The 22,821-nt window shown below is 37.4% G+C and overlaps 4 protein-coding genes across 6 annotated transcripts; 2 read left to right on the plus strand and 2 right to left on the minus strand.

Moving 5' to 3' along the window:
• Positions 1 to 1,226: 1,226 nt before the first annotated feature.
• Positions 1,227 to 5,446, plus strand: sftpbb (surfactant protein Bb). The gene is made up of 11 exons (XM_011479135.4): positions 1,227 to 1,383; positions 1,495 to 1,547; positions 1,672 to 1,746; positions 1,835 to 1,957; positions 2,101 to 2,232; positions 2,319 to 2,399; positions 2,492 to 2,675; positions 3,799 to 3,941; positions 4,063 to 4,143; positions 4,390 to 4,500; positions 4,808 to 5,446. Exons 1-11 carry the CDS (start codon positions 1,329 to 1,331, stop codon positions 4,844 to 4,846), a joined length of 1,077 nt encoding a protein of 358 aa, XP_011477437.1. The 5' UTR covers positions 1,227 to 1,328; the 3' UTR covers positions 4,847 to 5,446.
• Positions 5,211 to 11,409, minus strand: usp39 (ubiquitin specific peptidase 39). 2 transcript variants are annotated; one of them, XM_020705899.3, is made up of 13 exons: positions 11,304 to 11,409; positions 10,372 to 10,450; positions 10,201 to 10,295; positions 9,977 to 10,113; positions 9,293 to 9,445; positions 8,982 to 9,207; positions 8,312 to 8,386; positions 8,069 to 8,136; positions 7,142 to 7,330; positions 6,883 to 7,025; positions 6,647 to 6,782; positions 6,002 to 6,088; positions 5,211 to 5,463 (listed from the first exon to the last, which is right to left on the minus strand). In XM_020705899.3, the coding sequence occupies exons 1-13, from the start codon at positions 11,320 to 11,322 to the stop codon at positions 5,443 to 5,445; spliced, it is 1,428 nt and encodes a 475-aa protein (XP_020561558.1). In that variant the 5' UTR covers positions 11,323 to 11,409; the 3' UTR covers positions 5,211 to 5,442. The 2 variants fall into 2 exon arrangements, with proteins under 2 accessions (XP_020561558.1, XP_004072409.1); XM_004072361.5 differs by lacking the exon at positions 11,304 to 11,409 and adding an exon at positions 10,762 to 10,976.
• Positions 10,619 to 13,792, plus strand: c9h2orf68 (chromosome 9 C2orf68 homolog). 2 transcript variants are annotated; one of them, XM_023958436.2, is made up of 5 exons: positions 10,619 to 10,740; positions 11,245 to 11,367; positions 12,166 to 12,281; positions 12,361 to 12,506; positions 12,594 to 13,792. In XM_023958436.2, the coding sequence occupies exons 2-5, from the start codon at positions 11,258 to 11,260 to the stop codon at positions 12,714 to 12,716; spliced, it is 495 nt and encodes a 164-aa protein (XP_023814204.1). In that variant the 5' UTR covers positions 10,619 to 10,740; positions 11,245 to 11,257; the 3' UTR covers positions 12,717 to 13,792. The 2 variants fall into 2 exon arrangements, with proteins under 2 accessions (XP_023814204.1, XP_078809125.1); XM_078952999.1 differs by lacking the exon at positions 10,619 to 10,740 and adding an exon at positions 10,999 to 11,017.
• Positions 13,793 to 17,976: 4,184 nt separating this feature from the next.
• mat2ab (methionine adenosyltransferase 2Ab) lies at positions 17,977 to 22,619 on the minus strand. The gene is made up of 9 exons (XM_004072360.5): positions 22,354 to 22,619; positions 21,728 to 21,805; positions 21,515 to 21,637; positions 21,321 to 21,433; positions 21,060 to 21,203; positions 20,736 to 20,954; positions 20,473 to 20,655; positions 20,217 to 20,350; positions 17,977 to 19,740 (listed from the first exon to the last, which is right to left on the minus strand). The coding sequence occupies exons 1-9, from the start codon at positions 22,445 to 22,447 to the stop codon at positions 19,638 to 19,640; spliced, it is 1,191 nt and encodes a 396-aa protein (XP_004072408.1). The 5' UTR covers positions 22,448 to 22,619; the 3' UTR covers positions 17,977 to 19,637.
• Positions 22,620 to 22,821: the final 202 nt, after the last annotated feature.

Consider the following 22,821-nt stretch of genomic DNA (forward strand, 5'->3'; position numbering starts at 1 on the left):
GAAATTTTTTCTAGAAAAACGAAGTTTGTCATCTCTTGGTGGCCTTAAAACTATGTCGTATCATCTAGCACCTGTCATAGTGAAACAATATTATCCTCGAGGCACATGTCTATGAGTTCTTAAGAATCATGTCTTTCGTTATTAATTCGTACCTCTTCTGTTTGAAGCTTTGAATAAAAAAAGTTTGTGATATGTTCTCCTTTAGCAACATTGATTTTCATTGGACTTCAGTCTTTTGATGTAGAGAAACGTTGAGCCATCTTATTTGTTCAGCACTGCTTCAGATTATTATGTTTTTGTTGCGGCCTGTTGCTTCTTCAATGCATTTACTCTTATGCTGTTTGTTTATTCTCGAGCATGGTAATAAAGGTCGAACAACTTTCATTTGCTCTTGTGACGATACAAGCTGGCCCCCTTTTGTCACCAAGCAAATGATAAAAAGGCATACACCTTGATTTCAGTTAGTTGTCAATATTCCCACAAGTCATAGAGATTTAATTTTCTTTATTTTATAGTTTAAACTGTTAAACTAGATTGATGGGAGTTTCAGTATCAGCATGCTACCGTGTTAAAGTCAAATTCACAGATGTTGCTCCAGACACATATTAGCAGGAAGTGGATTTAAATTAGGAAATGAGATAGGCATGTCAAAATAAAACCTAGTGTGGATAAATGTGAAAATATTTACTGTGGGGTCAAGTGTTAACTGTCTCATCAGCATTAAGATCGTGTCAGATCATTTACCTTTTTCCTTTCTTAGTCTTGGGGGGTGTGAGGGGGCTAAGTTTTCGTATTAAAACGTTACCTAAATTTATGTTCGTAAATTTTGTAAATAAACAAGTTAATTTTTACAATGTTGCGCAACAGTGTTGTGAATCAATCCCAGATATTTGCTGCCATCTGCTGGTGATTGTGTGCACATGCTTGAACGAATTTAATGTGGGCCTAATTATTTTTAAAACTAAAAAAGATATCATTGACAAAAATAAGACAAGAAGAAAAGATGAGCCACTGTTTTTGTGGAACAAGCAAAATGAACAATTTATGTCCAGATCCTTTTTATTTTTGTATAAATTGTTTTATTTTACTTTTTTAGTGTTTCGCATAGTGAAATGTACGAATAATTTTGAAAGATCTTTCTTTAATTTTATTGGTGCAAAAATACTTGCAAAAATAAAACATTTATTTAGATGGCAGAAAGTTAGCGCCTGCGCACTGCTCACCTCTCTCGGATAGGGTGTCACTGACTTCCGGTGAGACCCAAACAGACCAGAGGGGTGTTTTGACAGCGACGCAGCGGTGAAACGGAGCTCTTTAAACCTGAAACCATGTCTGCATGGGCGGGCTTTGGGCTGCTGCTTCTCGCGGCGGCTCTGCGACTCGGTAAAATAAACATTTATTTATATTTAGCTTTTGTGTCAATATGTTGTTTTCTTGCATTGTGATCGTCGTTAGAAGAACTGGGCTGTTTCTGTTTTGTTTCGTCCTCTGAAGGAGAGTCCAGGTTTATTATGGACCCTGTGTCTTTCATTACTCAGGAATTACAGGTAAGCCTTCTGATGATGTGTTTATTTAGAGATTGTTTATTATAAGCATGCAATGGACCGTGAGAGAAAACACCATCAATTGCTTCAAAGAGGTGTAACCAGATGGATCTTTTCTCCTCCTCAGTCATTGGATCTGTGTGGAGAATGCAGTCAGATCATCCGCACGTCAACCAACATGATTTCAGGCAGTGACACGAAAGTAAGGAAATAAACTGTTGTTTTTTTTAATCCAGGTTTGTTTACAATGTGTGAAAAAGACAAATGAGGTGTTTTCTGGTGTTTTACAGGTGACTGTGTATGAGGCCCTGCATGCTGTGTGTCGACGCCTGCCCGAACGACAGGCATCCGACTGTCAATCTCAGGTGAAAACATACCTGCCTAAAGTCTTGCAGCAAAAACCCAGCCACCTGGTGAGTTGCATGTTTTTCTAAAACCTGTTTTTCAGCAAAAAAAAAAGAAACGTTGAAGTTTGATTGAAAACTGATTTAAACACTGATTTGATTTAAATCAAACACCTGAACGAGTTTGATTTAAAAAATGAGTGTTTCTGCAGAACCCAAGTGAGACTTGTGTGGTCTTTGGGCTTTGTGCTCCTCAAAAAGACGAGGAACTTCAGGAACCTCCTCCAAGTGTCAACAGTGAAGCTTTATCCAACTCTGCACCTGCTTCAGCTACCGAAACCCAAGTGAGTATGGGAAAGCAGAAGTGAAATGAAAACAAGTAAAAGGCATCACATCCATCTGAAACTTCTGGATCTGCTTTTTTATATAGAAAATTTCTGGTCCGGTTTGTGCCTTGTGTTTGATGGTGATCAGAAAGCTGGAGACTATGTTGCCCAAAAACATAAGCGAGGTGAATATTTTATCTGACCAATTCCATTTCGATCCATTTAGTCTCTCTCTATTGCCGCATGTTGAAGTAACCGTCTTCTTTTATGGCTGCAGGATGCCATTCTGAAAATCATGGAAGAAGTCTGCGATCTCGTACCTGCAAGCTATAAACAGCAATGTGATGATTTTGTTAACAAATATGGTGCAGATATTGCCGAATTCCTCTTTTCATCTGCTGCACCTCACACCATCTGCATGGTGCTGCACCTCTGTCTGTTTAAAGAGCAGCCTGTTCCAGGTTAGATAAACTGACGTTTTTTTAGTGGTAATATGATCCCAAAGCAAGAAAAGATTGTTTTTTTTCATTGATTAGATTAGCATTACTGTACCTTCCTAAAGTTTGAAATGGGGATTATAATGTAAAGAAATGAGAGGGCTCCTTAGGTTCTTAGGTGCTCAAAGCATCCTTTCAGGTCAGTGTCCAGCACCAACATTGAAGGAATTAAAAAATTATTTGAACAGTTTTCACTTACTTTTATAAAGACATGGTCCTTGATATAAAAAAAAGCACTAGAATGACTCAAAAGGATTTTAGTGTACCTTTTTAATCTATTAAAATAAATGTTTTTTTTCTTTTATTTTGGCATAAAAATAGCAGCTCAAGTCAAGTAGATTTGATTTGATTTGACATGGTTTATTTCAAGCAATCAAATAGGAATAATACACAAAAACAATACAATCATCAGTTATACATTCATACATTGACCTATCAAACTTAAGATAATTAGACATATTAATAAATATTGCTTGAAAGGGAGTGGAAGGAAGCGAACTTATATAATCCCACCCCTCTTCTATCATAACCATTTTATTACATGATTTATCGTTATCCGGTTCCTAGCTTTTATCAGACAGAATTAAGAATCATTAAGTATCAATAAAGCACATGACAAAGATGAATTACTTAAATTATTTTGTAAAAAATAACTTTAGAAATCAACATGGCATGAAGTATCCAAAATTTATACAGATTATGTTACTTATAAAAGTCATTGATATGATTAAAAAATTATACTATATCAGTAAAATAGACATAACACTGTTTCAGAAATTTTCATAGCAAAATTTGACCAAGATAGCTGCCTTAAAGCACCTTTAAAGACACATTCAGTTTAGAGTAAATCCGACTAAATTAAGATTGCTGTGAACTTCTGCACTAAAACGTTTTAGGCATTAAGAATTTTTTTTTTTTATGATTTGAAAATTCGGGCAGTCATTAGGTCTTAGAAAACAAGAGGTTTTTGGATTTGAGTGTCAGTTTTAGAGAACGTGTTTGCCAATGCAGTTACAAAATGATTTGGTGAGTTTATGTTCACAATCGATTTTTGACATTTAAAATAGTGACACTACTCACGTTTCAGAAGTGCTTCTCCCCTCGGACTGCGAGTCATGCCGGACGTTAGCAGCTCTGCATCGTGTCCACCTGGGCCTCAACGCCACTGGAGCGCAGACATCGGCTTTCCTGCAGTCCGTGTGCAGCATTCACCCAAACGCCATCCCCAAGGTCAGCCTCCTGGTTATTTAGAACAACATTTCTCCTATACAAACCTACTGCTTAAAAAGTTCAGCTCGTCAGTTAGGTTTTCCGAAGCGTCTTTATAACTTCTTTATAATTTCTTTTTCAGTGCGACGCCTTCACCAGAGCCTATGGGTCGCAGCTGCACAGGGTTTTGGGAAACCAGATGGATATTTCACACACTTGTGAAGTAAGAACTGCTCGACAAAAATGACTATCGAGTTATGGGTACAGTTAGAAAACTTGCTTAGTGAGATTCACTTTAAATTCTCTCAAAGAAACTCACCAGTTATGATGCCACGCAGATTTTTGCCAACCAAATTTTAGTAGATTGTGAAAATGATGACATGTTTGGTATCTTTTCATGTGTGAATGAAACATCACACTGATTTGGTACAGCTCAGTTTGGAATGATTTGATGTCTTTTGTCCTTCAGAGAGCTGATCTGTGCCAAACAATGAAGAAGCTGGATCTACTGGGGAGTAATCCGTGTACATGGGGGCCAAGCTACTGGTGCCAAAACAGGGAGACTGCTCAGAAGTGTGGGGTAGGTGGCCGTCATTATTCCATGTTGGGTCATAGGGAAGGAAGGCCAAGTGCATTAGTTAAGAGAGATGTGTGTGTCCCAGAAAGCAAAGCTAATCTTGAAAGATTTTAAAGCAATTTTACATACTAAAAGTTTAGGTTTTATTTGTTAGAGGAAAATTCAGAGCCAAAGTTCAACATTAATTACCCTGAAATGGGATAATTCAATGGGGGAGGAATCAAAACTCGAGTTTTTCTTTTTCCCAGTTTGACATCAACATTACCGCTTTTAAGGAAATACAAATACATTAATTTTTTTCTACCAACAGAACCAAATCTTCTGTGAGAAGTTCAAGTGGAAGAGTTAAAGCCCGGTTCCTCCAGGACCGTTGCTGCAACGACCTACGTTCTTCAAATGTTTCCCACTGATTACCTTTGAAAAGCTTAAGACAAGCACTGATCACCTTTTTTTTAACCAAATCAAAATGTTTTGCTGTTAGATGTTATCTCTGATCACAAATCGATGTAGGATTTTTCGTTTGCTCGCCCAATTTGACTGTTGCTTAAGATGCTTCATCTCGGCCATGAATGTAAAATCAAAATATCCAAAATAGCTAAGTTTTGTGTTAGTTATATGTATTTTAATGACCACTTCCTCCGTCATCCTTTTGCTGATGTTGTATGCAGTTGTGAGACTGTAAATGAGGTGCTACATTTTAGAACACAGTCAAATATCCTGGAGATGGTTTATTTAGAAAACTGTCAAAAACCTCAGATGTACGTTTACTTTAACAGCCTGTACAGAACATCCTGATATTTTGTTGCAACCTTCACGCCATAAATTGCTCGCATTATTCAAATAAACTGCCAGTTTGTGGAGATGATTTCAAGGCCTCTGATTACAAAATAGAATTAACAAGCTTGTTGCCTCATTAAAAAAACCCTGTGTGGTTTGCTTGCTTCATCAATCTTGTCTCTTCCAGATCTGTGAAGAAAACAAAAAAAAGTATTAGCAGCTTTAAAGACAAGTATCTCTCTTGGTTAAATGTTTTCTAATCAGACATCACAAGTGTGAAGGAAGACAGTTCTTAATTCCTAGTAATTCGAATATTTCTAATAAGCACAAGAAAATTTTAATAAAAAAAAAAAAGGTGTCCTTGGTGGCGTTTTACATGTGATAAGGCTGAAAAGGATTCACACAAATAAAAGATTGGAAAGAATAACCACAAAATTAAGATTTTAATTTCTTTTTACACATCATCCAAGTTTCAGATTTATAAACAGTCTTCATAAAATGTTCATATTTGTTAGGTTTTTACTTTGGGAAATCGATGATGACATATTTGCTGTTTAAAATAAAAGAAGTGAACATTGTGTCCAAATTACTTTTTAAATCCAGAGCACTAGATTTTCCTGCACCAAATATTTTTTTAGTATTTAGGGAGTGTGGAGGGAATTTAGACACAGCCAACTTTTCCACAGAGAAAAAAAGAAAAAAAAACAGGAAGAGATGGTGAATTTACCTGGATGTACGCCTCTGACAGTGTGATCATCTGGGGGAGAATGTCCGTTACTTGCAGATCCTGCATCTCATACCACTTCCCTGTTCCCTGGTAAAATGCAAAGACACACATGCATAAGGAATTTGTTGAGAAAAACCATTATTCTGGCCTCAATGTTCACATTTTTGCCCTAAAAGCCACAACTTCAAGTAAAATTTGTTAATATTAGTTCATTGGAGTTAAAAAGAGCTGTAAATTCGCTACAGTGTAATATTAGTTGGTACTATGAACTTAAAACTAAAGTAAAACATTTTTGTTCACAAAAAAGTTTGGTGTTTTTAAAGCATGCACAGTACTCTTAAAGGATTATGTCAAAGTTTCAGAAGTTGTAATCATGGAAATATCCCATTCTCAAATAACATTTCAGGAATATTTAAGGACGACTGAAAAGAAATTGACCAAAATTAACGAGAAGTAATAAAAACCAGGGTAGCTTAATTGTGTTGTAATAGCTTTTAAAAAGAAAGCAAACCCTCTTTTTTTGCGCACAAAATTTTAAAAAAGCAAAGTTATTCAAAAAGAGAAAAAATGCATTTAGAAAGTGAAATGTAAAGCTTCTAGGGAGATGAAACATGAAAGTTGTGGCTTTTTGCCCTTCGGACTTACATGATGAAGAACGTGAATTCTGTACGACCCCTCAGTGGGTTTCCCATCATGCACAACGTTTGCAATCAGATCATAAGTTGTGTTCTTTTCTGTGGCCTGAGCTTCTTCTGTCAGATATTCACGCAGGTCCACATTCCTGTTTTACAAAATAAAAATGTCACCGCCTGAAGAAATGTACATATTTACACATCATATTAACGCACAATCCGGTCAAAAAATATCTGGATTTCACTCACGTAATGGGAAAGTTTACGATAGTCGGGTTCTTCTCCACAAAGAAATTGTTCTTGGTGAATCTTTTGATGCAAAAGATGAGATAAGGGGGCAATTTAGTCAGCTGGAACCTTTTGAGAAAATTCTCTTTGTAGGTTTTGTATTCCTGTGTAGAAAAGCAAAAAAATGTATACAATAAATATACAAAAATACAAAAAAACATCCTTTTATGCCATTGTTTTCTATTTAGCTGTTATTAGATGTTATAAAAGAATTCACTACCTTCTCTGTGCTGCCATTAAATTTGCCCAGGATGTTGAAGAGAGGAACCTGTGGAATAATAAGTTGCTCTTTCTCATCTTTGTACAAAGGAGCTGTTGGGAGGTCAAGGGTCAGGAACAGGAAGGTAGACTCGGACATCTGCTCCTGGTACTCCTCTGTTACAAGCAACGCCTCCTTTTCCTCTGGAGGCTGGATTTTTTTTTTTTTTTTAAAAGAGAGAGAAAAATAAATAAAGCACACAAAAACTAATTATCATTAAAAAAAACGATTATTGTGGTCTAAATATCTGATTTGCACAAATAGCATTAACACATTGGGCAATGTTGGCAGGAAAAACACAAGGAAAAAATTTTTAAATGTCAATTAGTGGCTCTAAAAAAGAATCTCTCACATTATCAGCTGTAGTATAATTTAGTGTTGCACGATTTTATCATTTATGTCAAATATTTATATTTATCTAAAGAATTAAAGTTACAGGGAGATTCTTCGCCTTAAAACAACTCCTAGAACAAAACAAAAAGATTGTAATTAGTTATGTATTCAAAACTAGAGTCTTGTTTATAAACAGTTGAAGAAAAAGGAAGTTCCTTTATAAGCACCATCAATATTTTGACAGATGACAGGATCCGAGTGTCATCTCCATTTTCATTATCTGCAGGTTTTAATGCTGCATATTAAACTGTTATCTGACAAAAGGAACTACCTATGGATATTTTAAAGTGGAAAATATTTAAAAGAGGAATTTACACATAGATATAACCATGAGCTTCAACACAACAATAAAGTACAACACAAAAAGCCAAGAAGGAACCACCGCTTTGATTAAAACAGCCTTTGATTTATCTGTTGGCTTGATTTTATATTTTTTTGGCTGGCATAACTTGCTATGTCATATAATTTTAAAATAAAAGCTAAACAGAGACTTACTAAATCTGGATGTGGTAGTTTCTTGGAGAAAATCCTCATGGAGCCTTGAAAGACTTTTGTAAGAATTGCTGTGTGAAAACAAAGAGCAGACCAGTTAAATTGAAGGACATTGCATGCAGACAACCAGCACTGGCTCTAAAATAGACTCCTTACATTGGAATAAAAGAGAAAATTACACATCAAATAAATGAATTCAGAAATTCAACAGATTTACTATAAACTAGGAGTGAATTTCTGACTCACATGGCTTCTTCTTTGTGCCTCCAAGAGCGCCATGCATGGCGTTTAGGAACCATGTCATGAAGTCCACAGCATCACCTGCAAACCAGAAAACATTGAGCAAACTCTACAAACTTATCCAGTGAGTTAAAGATTGTGGGGCAAAAAAGTATTTGGCAGCCACTGACTCTGCAAGTTGTCCCGCTCAAAAAGCTGAGTTTGGTCTGTAATGTTTACCATAGATATACTTCAACTGAGAGATAAAATGTCCAATAAATTATCCAGGAAATCACATTGTCAGATTTTTAGAGAATGTATTTGTATAATAGTGCAGAAAATAAGAATTTGGTCAACAACAAAAGTTCACCTCAATAGTTTGTAATGTAACCATGATTATCTATGACAAAGGTCAAACATAGGTCTTAAGCAGGTTTACAAACACTATAGCTATTATTCTGGACCATTCTTCCATGCAGAGCTGTAATGTTTTGAGGCTTTTGCTGAGAAACATACTTTAAACTCCCTCCACAGATTCTCTTTGATGCCAGAGTTATGTTTTTGGGATCAGTCATGTTGGAAGATCCAGCCATGTTTCATCTTTAGTGCTCTCATTGATGGAATGAGGTTTTTGCCCAAAATCTCAGCCTACATGGCCCTATTTATGTCAGCACTCCACAGGCCACAAAATAGTTACCTTGTTTGGTGATTTGGAAGTTTTTCTTGCTGCACAGGACTACAGCCTGCAGCATCTCGTGGGGCGACACGTGGGCCTTGAAGTTTCTCGGATTCCAAAGTTTGCGCATCAGCTCCCCAAACCGCTGCACCAGCAGAAACATGATGTCCCCTGGTGGCCTCCGGATGTCTCTGTAGTTCTCCTCCTCAAGGAAGTAGTTTCGCAAAGGTGGGACGTTGGAAAAAGCCTAAAAACAAAAGTACAATATGAAACCCCCTGTTATTTAAGTTGATGCCACAGCCTCAAAAATCAACATCAGCGGGGTTTCATACCTGTAGTACAGCATTGGCATAGTCGTTGGCTTTAATGTTATTAAGCCCTACAATCCCTGGCAGGTAGGTTGTACCATCGTAGGCTCTGTACAGTTTACCATGTTTGTCCAGACCCTCAATGTGCTGCTTGGTGAAAGTCGGCTTCAGCACATACTAAAGAAAAAAAGAGCAAGATTACCAACACAAAGCAAGAGCTTACAAAAAATAAAAAAAGGAGGGGTAAAAATTACTTAACATAAAACATTAAAAATTTAAAAAAGAAATGTAAAAAAAAAAGACGTATTAAAATTACAGCCAAAACTCTAAAAAGTATACTTTAAGACATTGCTAAATAACTTATTTTTAGATACTAGTACTGATACTTATGTGCAAAATATAGTAAATAAAATATACTATGCAATCAAATACATTGGCCTTGTATAAAATATATAAATATCGAACACATTTTTATGTACTCTGGGTTCACAAGTTAAAACTATTTTTAAACACAGAATATGTTAATGAAAACTATTGAAGTGTTACACTGACAAACAAGGAATGTGAGCAAAAGAATCTATCAATCATATCTAGAAGAAAAACAAAAAACTTTGTTTAATTTTAACATGTAACTGTTTACTTTTCCCCCCAGAGCAATTACCTTTTCATTTATACATTGAAAAACAGCAGATTTACTGCATTACTTACTGTGATGTCTTCTAGCGATGAGTCAATGATCTCATAGTTGTCTGGCAGACAGTAAAACTTGAGTGTGTGCAAGTTGAGGAACACATGGTGAGAAAACTGGACACTGTGAGTGTAGGCATGAGACTTCTGACCTCTGCCTGCAACAAGGAATGCAAACGTAAAGATGTTTAGTGTCATCTAAAAAGGAAAATAACAATGTGCGTTTGATGTGCTAATATGTCTACCTTGAAAGTATTTCCCACAAATAAGACAGGCATAAACATTAATGTGAGACAGAGAAATGGAGCAGAGCTTCTCAAAGTCAAAATCCAGAACACTCCTGCAAGACGAGAAGAAACTGAATTACAAGAAGAATGCTAACTAGCTTTAGCATACATTTTCAAACATTTCCTTGCCTGTTTATGGTGTCCAGGTAAGGACAATGGCGGCTTCTTCGGTCTTCAACCACACGTCCTCGCCTAAATTTGACTGTCACTGCAAAAGAGAGCAAATCACGATAAAGCTCAGTAGACGTAAACGGAATTCATTTTTACGAGAACAACTAACTACTAGCAATCAAAACATGCTTGCTAGCAAGCTAAGATTTTTCTATTAATCGATCTCTGTTTTAAAATAAACAGGTTTTACATATATTTTTATATGCTGATTGTCTTTGTCTTACATGTGAAACCATCAGTTTATTGGTGTAGAATGGAACTGACACAATATAAACTTTTTATGCTAGAAAATGCTCTTCTGGCTGGCTAACAAAACGAAAAACGGACGTAAGAGACAAATCAGCATACCTTCGTCTTCGTTATCCTCGTCGTCTTCTATTTCCTCCCTTTCACGCTTTAAAGACATTCTTGTAACTATAAGTTAGCAAACGGTTTGCTAACGAAACAAAAATTAACAAAACTTGAAGGTTTACGAGAGGAAATGAATGGATATTATTCAGCTCCTCGAAACTCGCGGTGGTTGTACGTCGGTGGTAATGGCGTGGGAAACCAAAACGTAACCCGGAGTTTAAAAAATAAATGTTTACCCCCATGTAAACTCTAAGTAATATATTTTATTTATTTGTATACTTCAGTTTCTTTTTTTGTCACAGAAATATAACCAAAATAGTTTATATTTTAGTTCAATGTGCATTGTAGGACTTACACGCAATAAATTAATTTGTAGAAACTCCGGGAACGCTACGGTTGGACATCCATTTATACATCGTTAGCTGTCTAGCTTTTTGTTAGTATTTTGCTTGTTCTTCTTTAGCTGTGTTTTCTTTCTAGAGTGTTTGCTGAAATGGATCTTATAAGAGATGAAGGAGTGCATGAGCTGAAGTACAAACCGGGGGGCCGTCTGGACATGAGCCACGGTTTCCTTCATCATATTCGGAGGAACCAGATTGCCAGGTGATTTCCTTTTTGCTGTTAGCCGAGTTAGCATACTTACTTGGGATGTCAAATGTCAATCTGTAGCTGCTGTCATTTCATGATTGATGTGAAATGATTTTTTTAAAAATGGCAGACAGTGAAATAACATTTTTTTAAAGTACCTAAAAGGCTTAAAGTCAAGTTTATTTTTACTTTAAAGCAGTAGAAGCAAAACCCTATTGGACTGACTGAAATTTTAAAAGGAGCATTAAGTTATTCGGTTTATGTTTTATTAGTGTAATTTATTATTTAAAAGTGGATTATTATATAAACTTAGGTTTGGTGTGTAAAACTTTTAAAGTTCCTCCTTGATAAATTACATACGCTGAGTTGGGCTGTTTTACAGCATCTGCTCTCTGTCTGGTCTTAAAAAAAGCTGCTACAATAATGTATGATAAGTATTTTGATTTACGTCCAAACAAAAAAGTTTGTTTTAATTCCCACACTCTCACTCTTTATTTAATCATTTAAAACGGATTTTTAACATGTTGATTTTATTTAGGCAACTTTGAAAGATGAACTATAAAGCTAAAAGAACAGCAATAATAATGTTGCTTTGTTGTGCGGCTCTTTAAATTGCTTTGATGTATGAAAAACAAAGCTGTTTTGCCTTAAAATAATAAAATTTTAAAAAAAGTATTATCCTCCAATGTGTAAACAGACCTAGGAACATTTTTAAGTTCATGGCCATGACCAAGATGCTCTGTGTTTTATTCAACTGTGCAACTTGCTATGTTTTTAAGAAATAATCAGAAAATATTTCAATTTCTTTATAAGAGATGACTATGATAAAGAAGTGAAGCAAGCCAAAGAGCTTCAGCGGCACAGGCGCACCACAACCCCCAAAAAGCCTCGGCGACCTGACATCCAGGTGTACCATCCTCGACGGAGACGTAAGACTGACATATTTCTTACTTTGCTGCTTTTAGAGGAAATGTAACACTTTTGCGTTTCTGTTTTGGTTCTTTCCAGATAGTTCAGAGCCAGGAACCGCCGCTGATGCTGACGAGTGGAATGAGAGTGGGTCGGGCACAGACACTGAAACTCATGGAACCGAACTCTTCTGGCTTGATTATCAGGCGGACTCCGGTGTCATTACATCTTTCCTTGTGCACAAGGTTAGAGCTCATTTTTTCACCTGATAACTGTCTTGTTTGACACTATTTTATTAAACAATTATCTTGCCTTCCTGTCTATCTTTTAAGGAGGATAAACCCAAGAATGTGGTTGACCGTGTTGCAGAGAGGAACATCCTGGATTCAGCCATGCGGGCAGCTCTAGAAAGTCGAATTCAAAGGGAAATTGACAAACGACAAGACAAACAATGACTTGTTTTTAGACTGTAGGTTATGATGAAATAGAGACTACGGTACACGGAGAAGAGCACTGCTGCATTTGTCGTTCGGTTCTTTTTTCAAAGCTTTAAAAACGGCACTGGATTGTCATCACAACATGACCGTTGACCACGAACTACAATCAAGCCATTTTTGTTTGTTTTTTTCTGAAACAGGAAGACACAGCACAAAAACCACTGTGATGTTTACATCTGTGTTTTTCTTTTTACTCTGTACTGTTCAGTTTTATCACTCCACCACACCTGAGGAACACTGTCTATGTTGATATGAACTGGAATTTTTATAATCCGGCTGTTTCTTCAAATTAGTTGAATACAAAAGCAGCTTTCGACAGAAAACCGGTCCTTGTTTTGTTTTTTAACAAGTTTTTTGTACGTTTGGCCAATAAAGCATCGGTTTATACTAGAGACCTGTACAGAAAAATCACAACATGCATATGCTGTAACTGTAGTCATCAGTGTTATAATTTATTTGATTTGTTCAGAGACTTTATTTTTGATAGGGTCACTTTTTTATCAAGGGAACTTGGAATAGTTACATAAAAGCCATTTAAAGTTATTAATGTTATTTAATTTTTTTGTGTGGACTTGCAATGGAGGGATTGATTGGCTCTGAATTGGGAACTCGTTTTTTCTTAATCTATTGATGTTGAATACATCTTATATCTCAAGAAAAATTGCAGATTTAGATGACCACATTCTAAAGTTTGCATTTGTGTTAAAATCTAAAAGTGTAGTTTTTTTTCAATGCTATCATCTCCCCAGCAGGGGGCAACATCTAACATCTTCTGATTCTGAATTCTTCCTTCCGATCTTATCTGTCTGATTCCATGTCTACTGTGGCTTGTTGTTATCAACCATTAATGCCCTTTTTTTTCAAATGTAAAAAAGTAATGGGAGTTATAACTCTCATTACTTTTTTACATTACTTCAGTAACTGAACATGAACTGTTCAACACAGGATAGTTTCTATCAACACATCTTTATTGTAATTCAATCTGTGTTTTTGTCAATGTGTAAGCCTTTTTTATTAAAGAAAAATAGAGATTAGTGCTGACTGGAAGTTTGTTTTTTAGATGTTTTTATTGTAATCATAGCAAAAAGCCATCAAATGTATTAAGGTCAAAGTCAAGGACAAAACATATTCCAACTAACCTAAAACATTACAACAAATATAGGAAATTAGTTAAGATTTCAGTTTCTTGCCTCTTTGTGTTGTGCAGTTTTTTAACTTCCATCTGTTTTCCAGAAATGACAAAATGAAACAAGCAAGAACCTGTTAGGAATGCAGGGAAAACCTGCCTGCAGTCAAGCCTTAGCTTACTTAAAGGTGATGTTTCAAAACCAAAGCATGACTCACGTGCAATAACGGAAAAGAAATCAAACATGTTTTTTGAAATTAAGAGAAACTTAATTTTGTCTTCTTAGAGAGAAAAAAGTCCTACAACTATGAAAAGGAGTTTTCAGTGCTGAATGCGCTGCAAAAAAACAGAACCAGGTCCAGAAGAAGGAGCAATGGTCATGAATAATCAGTGTACGAATGAAAACAATGATTGAAAGCTATTTTGATAGTTGGGGAAACAAAATTCATAAGAAAAGCAAAAGGAACAGAATCTTTTTAAGCCTATAGTTGGCTTTTATTTTGACCAAACAGCATTTTCTCTACTCCAAAGTGAAAGAGTAAGTCATCGTTTTAATGCCTAATAAACTTTATCCTCAGTCCACACGCCTTTCCAAGTCTCTGTTGCTTAGTACATTCTTTTCCCAAGAAGGCTCCGCAAGACTATTGGCTCACAGAGACACTCCTCTTCAGAATTTGAATGCCTCCAGGCTCACTTCCACTCCTCACACGCTCACACGTGACTCATGTTATGAAAGAGGAGACAGATTCACATGTCACCTGCTCCACAGATCATCTCTTTTGTTCTCAATTGGTTGGTTTTGCTCCAAAAACAGTTCACACCTACAATTGCAACGGTGCAGTTTCCCATTAACAGACAGCTTCAAATACCCAACAGGCAAATACCTGTTTTGAAAGAGCAAAAAGTGTTGCTGTCTGTTCTGTTCTTTTTTTTTTCAGATCATCAGCACAACTGTGTCTCTGGGATACTTTATGGGATACTTTATGGGATACTTTATGATTTATGTTTGTTTTTAAAAGCAAAAGTGTTATAATGCATCAATTTATAAGTTGCTTTTATTTATTTCTTATGAAATTAGTAAAAGTTGAACTTTTTAAGTTTTTACCTTATTTGGTGTTGCATTGGTATTCAATAATGCTCTACAAACAGGATGGGGTGATTATGATGCCACACTTATCACACAGTAATAGGTAATGTATCAGTTGAAAAAAAACATGGAATAACTAATGAACAGTTGCGCAACTTTGTAGGTGACACAGCTTGATCAAAGGTTTGGGTGTAATGAGCTGCCACTTTGAAACTGAAATCTGCTTCAAAGGGTAGATGGTTCTTCATAACTAAAACATAAAAGACAGCTTGTATGAAAGAAATGAGATTTTTTTTTCCGCCCTTGTAAACACTACATGGTCTGATAAATCGTTTGTGTTTTGTATCTGTACAATGTGGTGCACAATTTAGGGGTTCAATCTCGTGTAAAAACTATTAGGCCCCAAACAACTATTAATAACAACTCGTATTCAGCATCCATTCATCTAGTCCTGCTTTGTCCTGTGCAGTCACAAATTTTGATGAAGCCCATTCCAGCTACTGTAGGGTGAAGATGGGGTAACCCTGGACAGGTCGACAGAAAATACACACACACGTAAGAGATAATTTTAATCGCTAAGCACTGAAAGAGGCTTTTTGGCAGTGATAAAACCCGAAAAATAAGGCCTCAGCTGAAATTTGAAGCAGATCCAATCTACACCTTTTATTTTCAATGTGCCGAGCAAAACTATGGAAAGGTGAAATTATGCACACACTCATATTTTCCTTGGCTCTTCTAAACTGTATTTCTAAACTGATTGTCCTTGAAAAAAACATTTCAATTTAAGATTGCAACCACTTAAAGCAGGCAGAAAAAGTGGCGTGGTTTCCTGCTTCAGTGTTGCAGGCAGCAGCAACTCTCCACACGTGTTGCATCAGCCGCCACCTAATCCCTGCAATAAACCCCCCTGACCTCTGCCAAACAAACCTTTTGTATTTCTTACTTTGTAACGACTTCCTCTGGTGAGAGAACAGAAGATACACTGTTGGGTTCTTAGTCAGCTCAATGAAGGGATCTGAAGAAACTTTCTCTTCATTTGAAAGTGGGAGTTTTAAAGCAGTTGCTGTGACTGATGATCTTGCCCATTCATGGTGTTAAACGTGTGACACCCAGCATTCAGTTAAATATAGATATTTGCCTGAGGATGTGTGGTAGAAGAAATGTGCAGCTGCTGTAATTGCACTAAAGTCATTCATGCCCTTACTGGAGGACTGCCCCCCCCCCTGGTTAGGGTGCAGTGTAATCGAAGTGGGGGACAAATTTCAGGGTGAGGGGGTTCGTGTTTAATGTCAGAACTGATTTGGTTTCTACAAGCTTAACAGCACTCCTCTGCTGATAGCAGCTCTGAAAAATGCAGAGGAGACAAACACAGTTTCAGATCATTTGATCATTTGAACATAAGAATAGGAAAAGGTCAGCATGAACAACAGGATTTGACTGTAACCAATACTTCCTTAAAATATTGATCACTTTAGGGGACGTACTGGTTGGTGTTTTATCTTTTAGCTGCTAAGAATGCACAGCTCATGACTGATTAAAGGATCATTGGTTTAAATTCAGACACAGCGTCTTTGTTTTTGCCAACATTTTAAACAGTAACAAGAATATTGTCAATTGGTTTTAAGAAACATTCTGCATTATAATTTTCTTAAGTAAATCAAGTTAAATATAAAAAGTGCTGTGTTTCTGCTTTATTTTCTGTTTTTTTTGTACCTCATTATAACACATATTGACCATAAGCTTATTATTTTATTGTAGTTGTATTTTATTGTTTTAAAATCAGACTAATCAGGGTTTTCAACATTTTAAATGAATGCTGGTTTAAAGCAGATGAATATATTTGGCCTATTTTGTCCAAGAATTTAAAGTTACAGGAATCTTGTCACAGAGCTGATAGAAAATCATTGATCTGACTTTGACAACACACACACACACACACACGTTTGTCTTACCGCTTATAGACCAGACAAGATTCTTCACTGTCCTTGAACATATTCCATACATTCAAGTGGTTCAGAGATAACTCTGAAGCCCTTTGATCTTACACGTAAAGATGAATTTAGTGACGATGACTTCCATCCGTTTTTCTGACTATTTTGACTTTTACAGGTGTTGAAATCCCCATAATCAGGTAAAGGAGAACAGGACCTGAATTGTAACTGGTCTCTGAACATTCAGTTTTTCAATGCAGGTTTTCTGAAACTGATTCTTTTAAAGTTTTAGTTTACAAGTAAATGAAACAAAAACCCATCTACTTTTTACACCCATAAATGAGCTGGTTTATATGCAGCTACACTTCAGTCATTGTACATTTTGTGCTGACTAAACTGAAGCAAAAGTATATAATTTTGTACATTTTCCTCTTATCAAATATGGAGAAAGAAATAGACCAAAGTTCTGTTAACTTTGACACAATCAATAACAGAAGGTCCTTAAGATTTCATCAATAAGGCTGATTATCTTACACGATTTGCTATTTTACATGAAAATGTCAAATGTCACATTTTCCTAATGTCAATAGCACTTCCCATTTAATATATATTTTTGAATTCTGAGGTGGTTGTCGGTTTATTAAAAAAAAAAGTTTGCTTTTCTTTAACATGGAAATTAACAAACCATCTTCACAGATTACTTCAGAAAAGCCTAGTTTTGTACTAATGTAGACATTTTTCCTTTTTTACTGATGTTAATCCATTTATTTGTCAAACCTGTGACTGACATACATGTATTTTTGTTGTAATGCTGAATGAAAGAAATGTGAAAGTGATTATACAGACTGCATGGCCTTTAAGGGTTTTGGACAGAAGGCATTAAAGCTACATAAAGACAAGAATTACCCAGGATTATAACAGTTGACCTGTTTTACATAAAGTAGTGGAGATAAAGATCAAAGAAAATGTATTAAACATGCAAATAATGATCATATTAGATCAAATGAATGTTCTGTTATCTAATTTTAAAAGCACCATGCTTTAGACCAGTACAAACAGAAGCAAACACAAGTATTTTTGTAAGGCGAGTAGTTTATTACAATGCATTAGAAAACTACCCGGTCTAAACATGAAGCGTAAATCACAGTATGAGCTACTTGTTCCTCTGGAAGTGGAGCGCATGTTGGTGGGTGGGGAGGAGGGAGGGGCAAATTAAGTTGAAGAGGAAGTAGAAAAGGCACTCTTTAAACTTACTGTAGCCAGCGGGATGACCTCAAGAGTGGTTAAAGGGAACAAATCCAAAACTTTACTGTCCCATTTGCGGGATGGCTTTGTAAACAAGGCTAGTTTCTCTGTACAACACCAGCCACGTGTTGCCATCACACTGAGGGGCAAGAGCCAAGAAAAAATGAAATGGCACTAGGCAATGCAATAGGATTTCAGAAGCAACCCACTGAAATAAAAAAAACAGAAGATCTGTAGTCCAAAAAAAAGATTGCAAAAATACTCTTACAGTTGCCAGTGAAGCTTTCTTGAGGTAGACCAAAGCTTTTCTGTACAACACCCTGGGCCCTCAAGATGAAACACTGAAATCGTCAAGTCAAAGGATTCAACAACCAAATGTGTTTAAAGCTGCCTTCTGAAACATCGGCTTCTCTGTATCCACGCCGAGTTCCAGAGAACAAATAAATATTTTTGTTTGATTGTATTCTGAAATAACGAATAGACGCCCCTTCAGGATAGAGATGGAAACAGGCTTCTCTGTAGCTACACCTGCCATCAATTCACCCGAGGAGCAATAAAGTTAATTCAAAGCCGTAAGAAAAGAAAAAGACAAGTGACACTACTTTAGAAAAAAGGGAGTAGTTTTTAAACTTCAATGGATGAACTAGCTAATTTTCCTCATCACCTCAACATCAAGTATGTTCAACACCTCTGCAGACCAAAGCAGTGACAGCAGCTTCTGACTTTTCTGTATTACGTCAGAAATAGCAACGGTCTGTAGGGGCATCAGAGGCCCTAGACTCACTGAGTTTGTAAAACTACGATTTGGCTTGTCCCTAAACCTCCAATGCATAGCATTTTTGTTTTAACCAAAGACAACAAACCATTGATTTTCTTTTTTTTTTTTTTAAATTGTGCCATTCTAGTGTCCTCCGCAGAAATAACGAGTAAAGGCAACAGAAGACGATACCAGGTCAAGGTAAACGTAACAAAACGGACAAAGAAGGAATGTTTAGGAAGGAGCTAAACGTTTGAGGGATGGTGTCTGACTGTGAGACCCTTGAACTACAAAATGATGCAAGGAAATGAACCAGGGAGGTTTTAGACATCATGCAGACTCAAAAGTGGTAGCACCAATGAAATCAAAGAGTGGCACTGCACTTTGCCAATCATGCTAACGCAATGACAAAACTAAAGACAGATGACGTGGAATGCCAGGAGGAAAAGCGTCTGGATGCAGCTACTCTGTCACCATCACAACAAATAGGGCATCAGCATGAAGTACTATGATGAATGATTAGTCGGAACATCGAGTGAGGCATGCCTTCTAGGACCCAGCACAGTTGTGCAACCAGCAAACAGTAACAAGACAAACAGGGAGGTGGGGAGAGGGACGCATGTTTCAAATTATGAAAGAGTGGAAGAGAGGAAAAAGCGCATTTCACCCCTGGAACCTTGGAGGCTTCTCTGTAGTATACACCAACAAGCCTAGGGGGAAAAGCTTAACAGATTTAGTATTTGAGCTTTTTGGGCACCTCCCATGGGAAAGAATCTCGGCCAAAGTGGCCATAGGCTGCTGTCTTCTGATAGAAGGGTTTCTTCAGATCCAGATCCCTGGAATACATAATCAACATGTTTAGCCGCAGTAAAAATTCACCACCACCCCCAAATGCACACATCTGTGCTCACACAGGCGCAATGCTTGCTGAAAAGCCTGCAGTAAAAACAAAAGGCTGCAGGAGGGAAACATTGGATTTACACTTACCCTGCCAACCAACAGGACACCACTGCTTGTTGATAAACCACAAATCACGCAATTTACAAAAGTTGGTGTCTACCTGAGCTTCCACCAGACAGAAAATGAGCTCACCGAAAGAAAAGCAGCGGTGACTACTTCACATACATTCTTCAAGCAAGGATCAGCAATAGTTACAACGTAAGAAAACGGCAAATATATAGCGTTGACGTGTACTTCTTTACTGGATCATCTGAAATAACACCTTTGACTTAACTAATTATATATAGTGAGACATAATTCCTTCTAACAAGACAATAAATGTTACTCAATGTCTGATGATGTATAACATTACCTCACAATGACCCCAGGGCGGAGGTCAAAGTTCTTCCGCACAATGTCAAGCAGCTCTCTCTCACTCTTCTTAGAGGTCCCGTAGTGGAAGATAGAAATGGAGAGGGGGTGGGCAACTCCAATGGCATAGGACACCTAATATAGCACATATAGATTTATTATATCAAGCATAAAACCACATATTTTTAGACAGGAACCTCTTGCAGCCCCTCCTCCAATAAGTACAAAGACTAGTGCAATTTTAAAGCGGCATTTACCTGAACCAACACTCTCCTGCAGAGACCAGCCTTAACCAGAGACTTAGCCACCCATCGTGCTGCATACGCAGCAGACCGGTCCACCTTCGTGTAATCTTTCCCGGAAAAGGCGCCGCCCCCGTGGGCTCCCCAACCTCCATAGGTGTCTACAATGATCTTCCGACCAGTAAGCCCAGCATCACCCTGCAGTTAAAGGACAGGCATTAGCTGAGAAAGTGACTTGACTTGAAGGCCACAATGGTCATTTCAACTACAGTACAGACCTGAGGACCTCCGATCACGAAGCGCCCACTTGGCTGCAAGTGGTAGATGGTGTCATCATCCAAATAGACGCAGGGAACGACAGCCTTTATGACCTTCTCCTTCAAAGCATCCCTCATCTCCTCCAGGCAGATATCCTCATCATGCTGAACAGAGACGACAATTGTGTGCACCCGCACAGGGAGCATAGCACCACGGTCCTGGCGGTACTGAACAGTAACCTGCAGAAACAAAAAATGAACAAAATTAAACACAAATTGTTTAAAAAGAATTTACCGATGTGGCAACTGTAATGTGCATAAGGCAAATGCAAAAAGGCGAATTACCTGTGTCTTTGAGTCTGGCCTAAGCCATGGGAGGGTTCCATTGCGACGCAATTCTGCCATTTTAGCATTCAGCTTGTGGGCAAGGACAATAGTGAGAGGCATGCACTCCTCAGTCTCATCCGTTGCATATCCAAACATCAATCCCTGCAGAATTATTTGTGGTTAGTAAGATAAAAGATATGAACACAAACATATCACAGCCATCATTAATACCAATTAGAAATGTTCTGGGATATGCCAAAACATTAGCACCCCCCGTACCTGGTCCCCTGCTCCGATTTCTTCCTCACTACGGTCAATGTGAACACCCTGAGCGATGTCAGGAGACTGCTGCTCCAAGGCCACCAGAACATTGCAAGTCTTATAGTCAAAGCCTGTATAGAAAAATAAAAAAAGAATAATATTAAAAGCCCCCTTCTGCAATTCAAGAAAAGTACCCAATCAAGATGGCATACCTTTAGAGGAGTCATCATATCCAATTTGTCGAATGGTGTCCCTCACGACCTTCTGGTAGTCCACCGTTGCACGTGACGTCACTTCACCCGCCAAAAGAATCATACCGGTCTTGGCAACAGTCTCTATGATGTGCAAATCAGGACGTCAACTACAGATGCAAACGATGACAATGACAACACCCGACAAGGAAAAATGAAAGAAAGATTGCTCACCGCACGCAACTTTGGCATCAGGGTCCTGTTTGAGATGGGCATCGAGGACAGCATCGCTGATCTGATCGCAGATTTTATCTAGGAGAAAAAAAAACTCGCGACTTAAATATGTTTAACCTGAGAGATGTGTAAATAATGGGACAGTAAAAAGTAGTGTCAACACAAATGACAACGTTTATTTCAAGAGTGACTTGGAAGCTAGCATGAGCCGCCATTTCAGCTGAGCTGCTGCACGTGCGGAGGGAGCGCGTGCGTTACGACAGAAGGCCGAAAAGATAATTATGTAGATGTACACTTTAACTCTAATTATTTATAGAAAGAAAAATAGCATTTTGGCATCTCGTTGTCCGAGTTTGGGATTCACAGGGAACGCGACCCCGGTTTTCTCTAATTCTACATTAGCTAACCAAAGTGAGCTTTAGCTTAGAATGCCGGCCCAGGCGTTCCAAAGGCCAAAACTTAGAAAAAAATATATAATATATTAATCTTTAATCACATTTTCTTTGTGTTTAAAACATTTAATCTGTTTCGCAGGAATGTAAGGGGTTTTTAAATGCCAAAAAAATGCCATTAATTTCGAAAGACAGACGGTACTAAGCGTGTAGTAGTACTAGTAGTAGACTTACCGGGATGTCCTTCTCCTACAGACTCAGAGGTGAACAAAAAGCAGTCTTCCTCAATGAGAGAGTTGTGAAAACCGTTCATCTGCCCGTTCATCATGTTTAGCGTCAATAAAGAAACAAACGCTCAGATGATGTTCTGCAAAATGGCTTTTATTGGTGACGGATTGTCGTTATGAAAGACGCCTGAATAAGTCTGTTTGCAGCTTAGAGAATGAACCTCATGGCGCAGAGCTCCAGTATTTATTCACTGAAGTCAGACGTTCTGACGTAACCAGCAGAGGTGGGACTGTACCATTAGACCTATGGACGGGGGGAGGGACATTCTGCTGCAACGAATTATCTAGTTTTAGCGGATCACATTATTACATAACGTTACGTTGATCCTCAAACCGGTTAATTCACAATGTTATAACACCACTTTGGGCTTTTACTGTCATAATCGAACTTTTAAAAAAATAGTTAAAATCTATG

Source organism: Oryzias latipes, chromosome 9, assembly GCF_053564925.1.
Source record: "Oryzias latipes strain Hd-rR chromosome 9, Olatipes_Hd-rR_3.1".
Classification (NCBI taxonomy): domain Eukaryota; kingdom Metazoa; phylum Chordata; class Actinopteri; order Beloniformes; family Adrianichthyidae; genus Oryzias; species Oryzias latipes.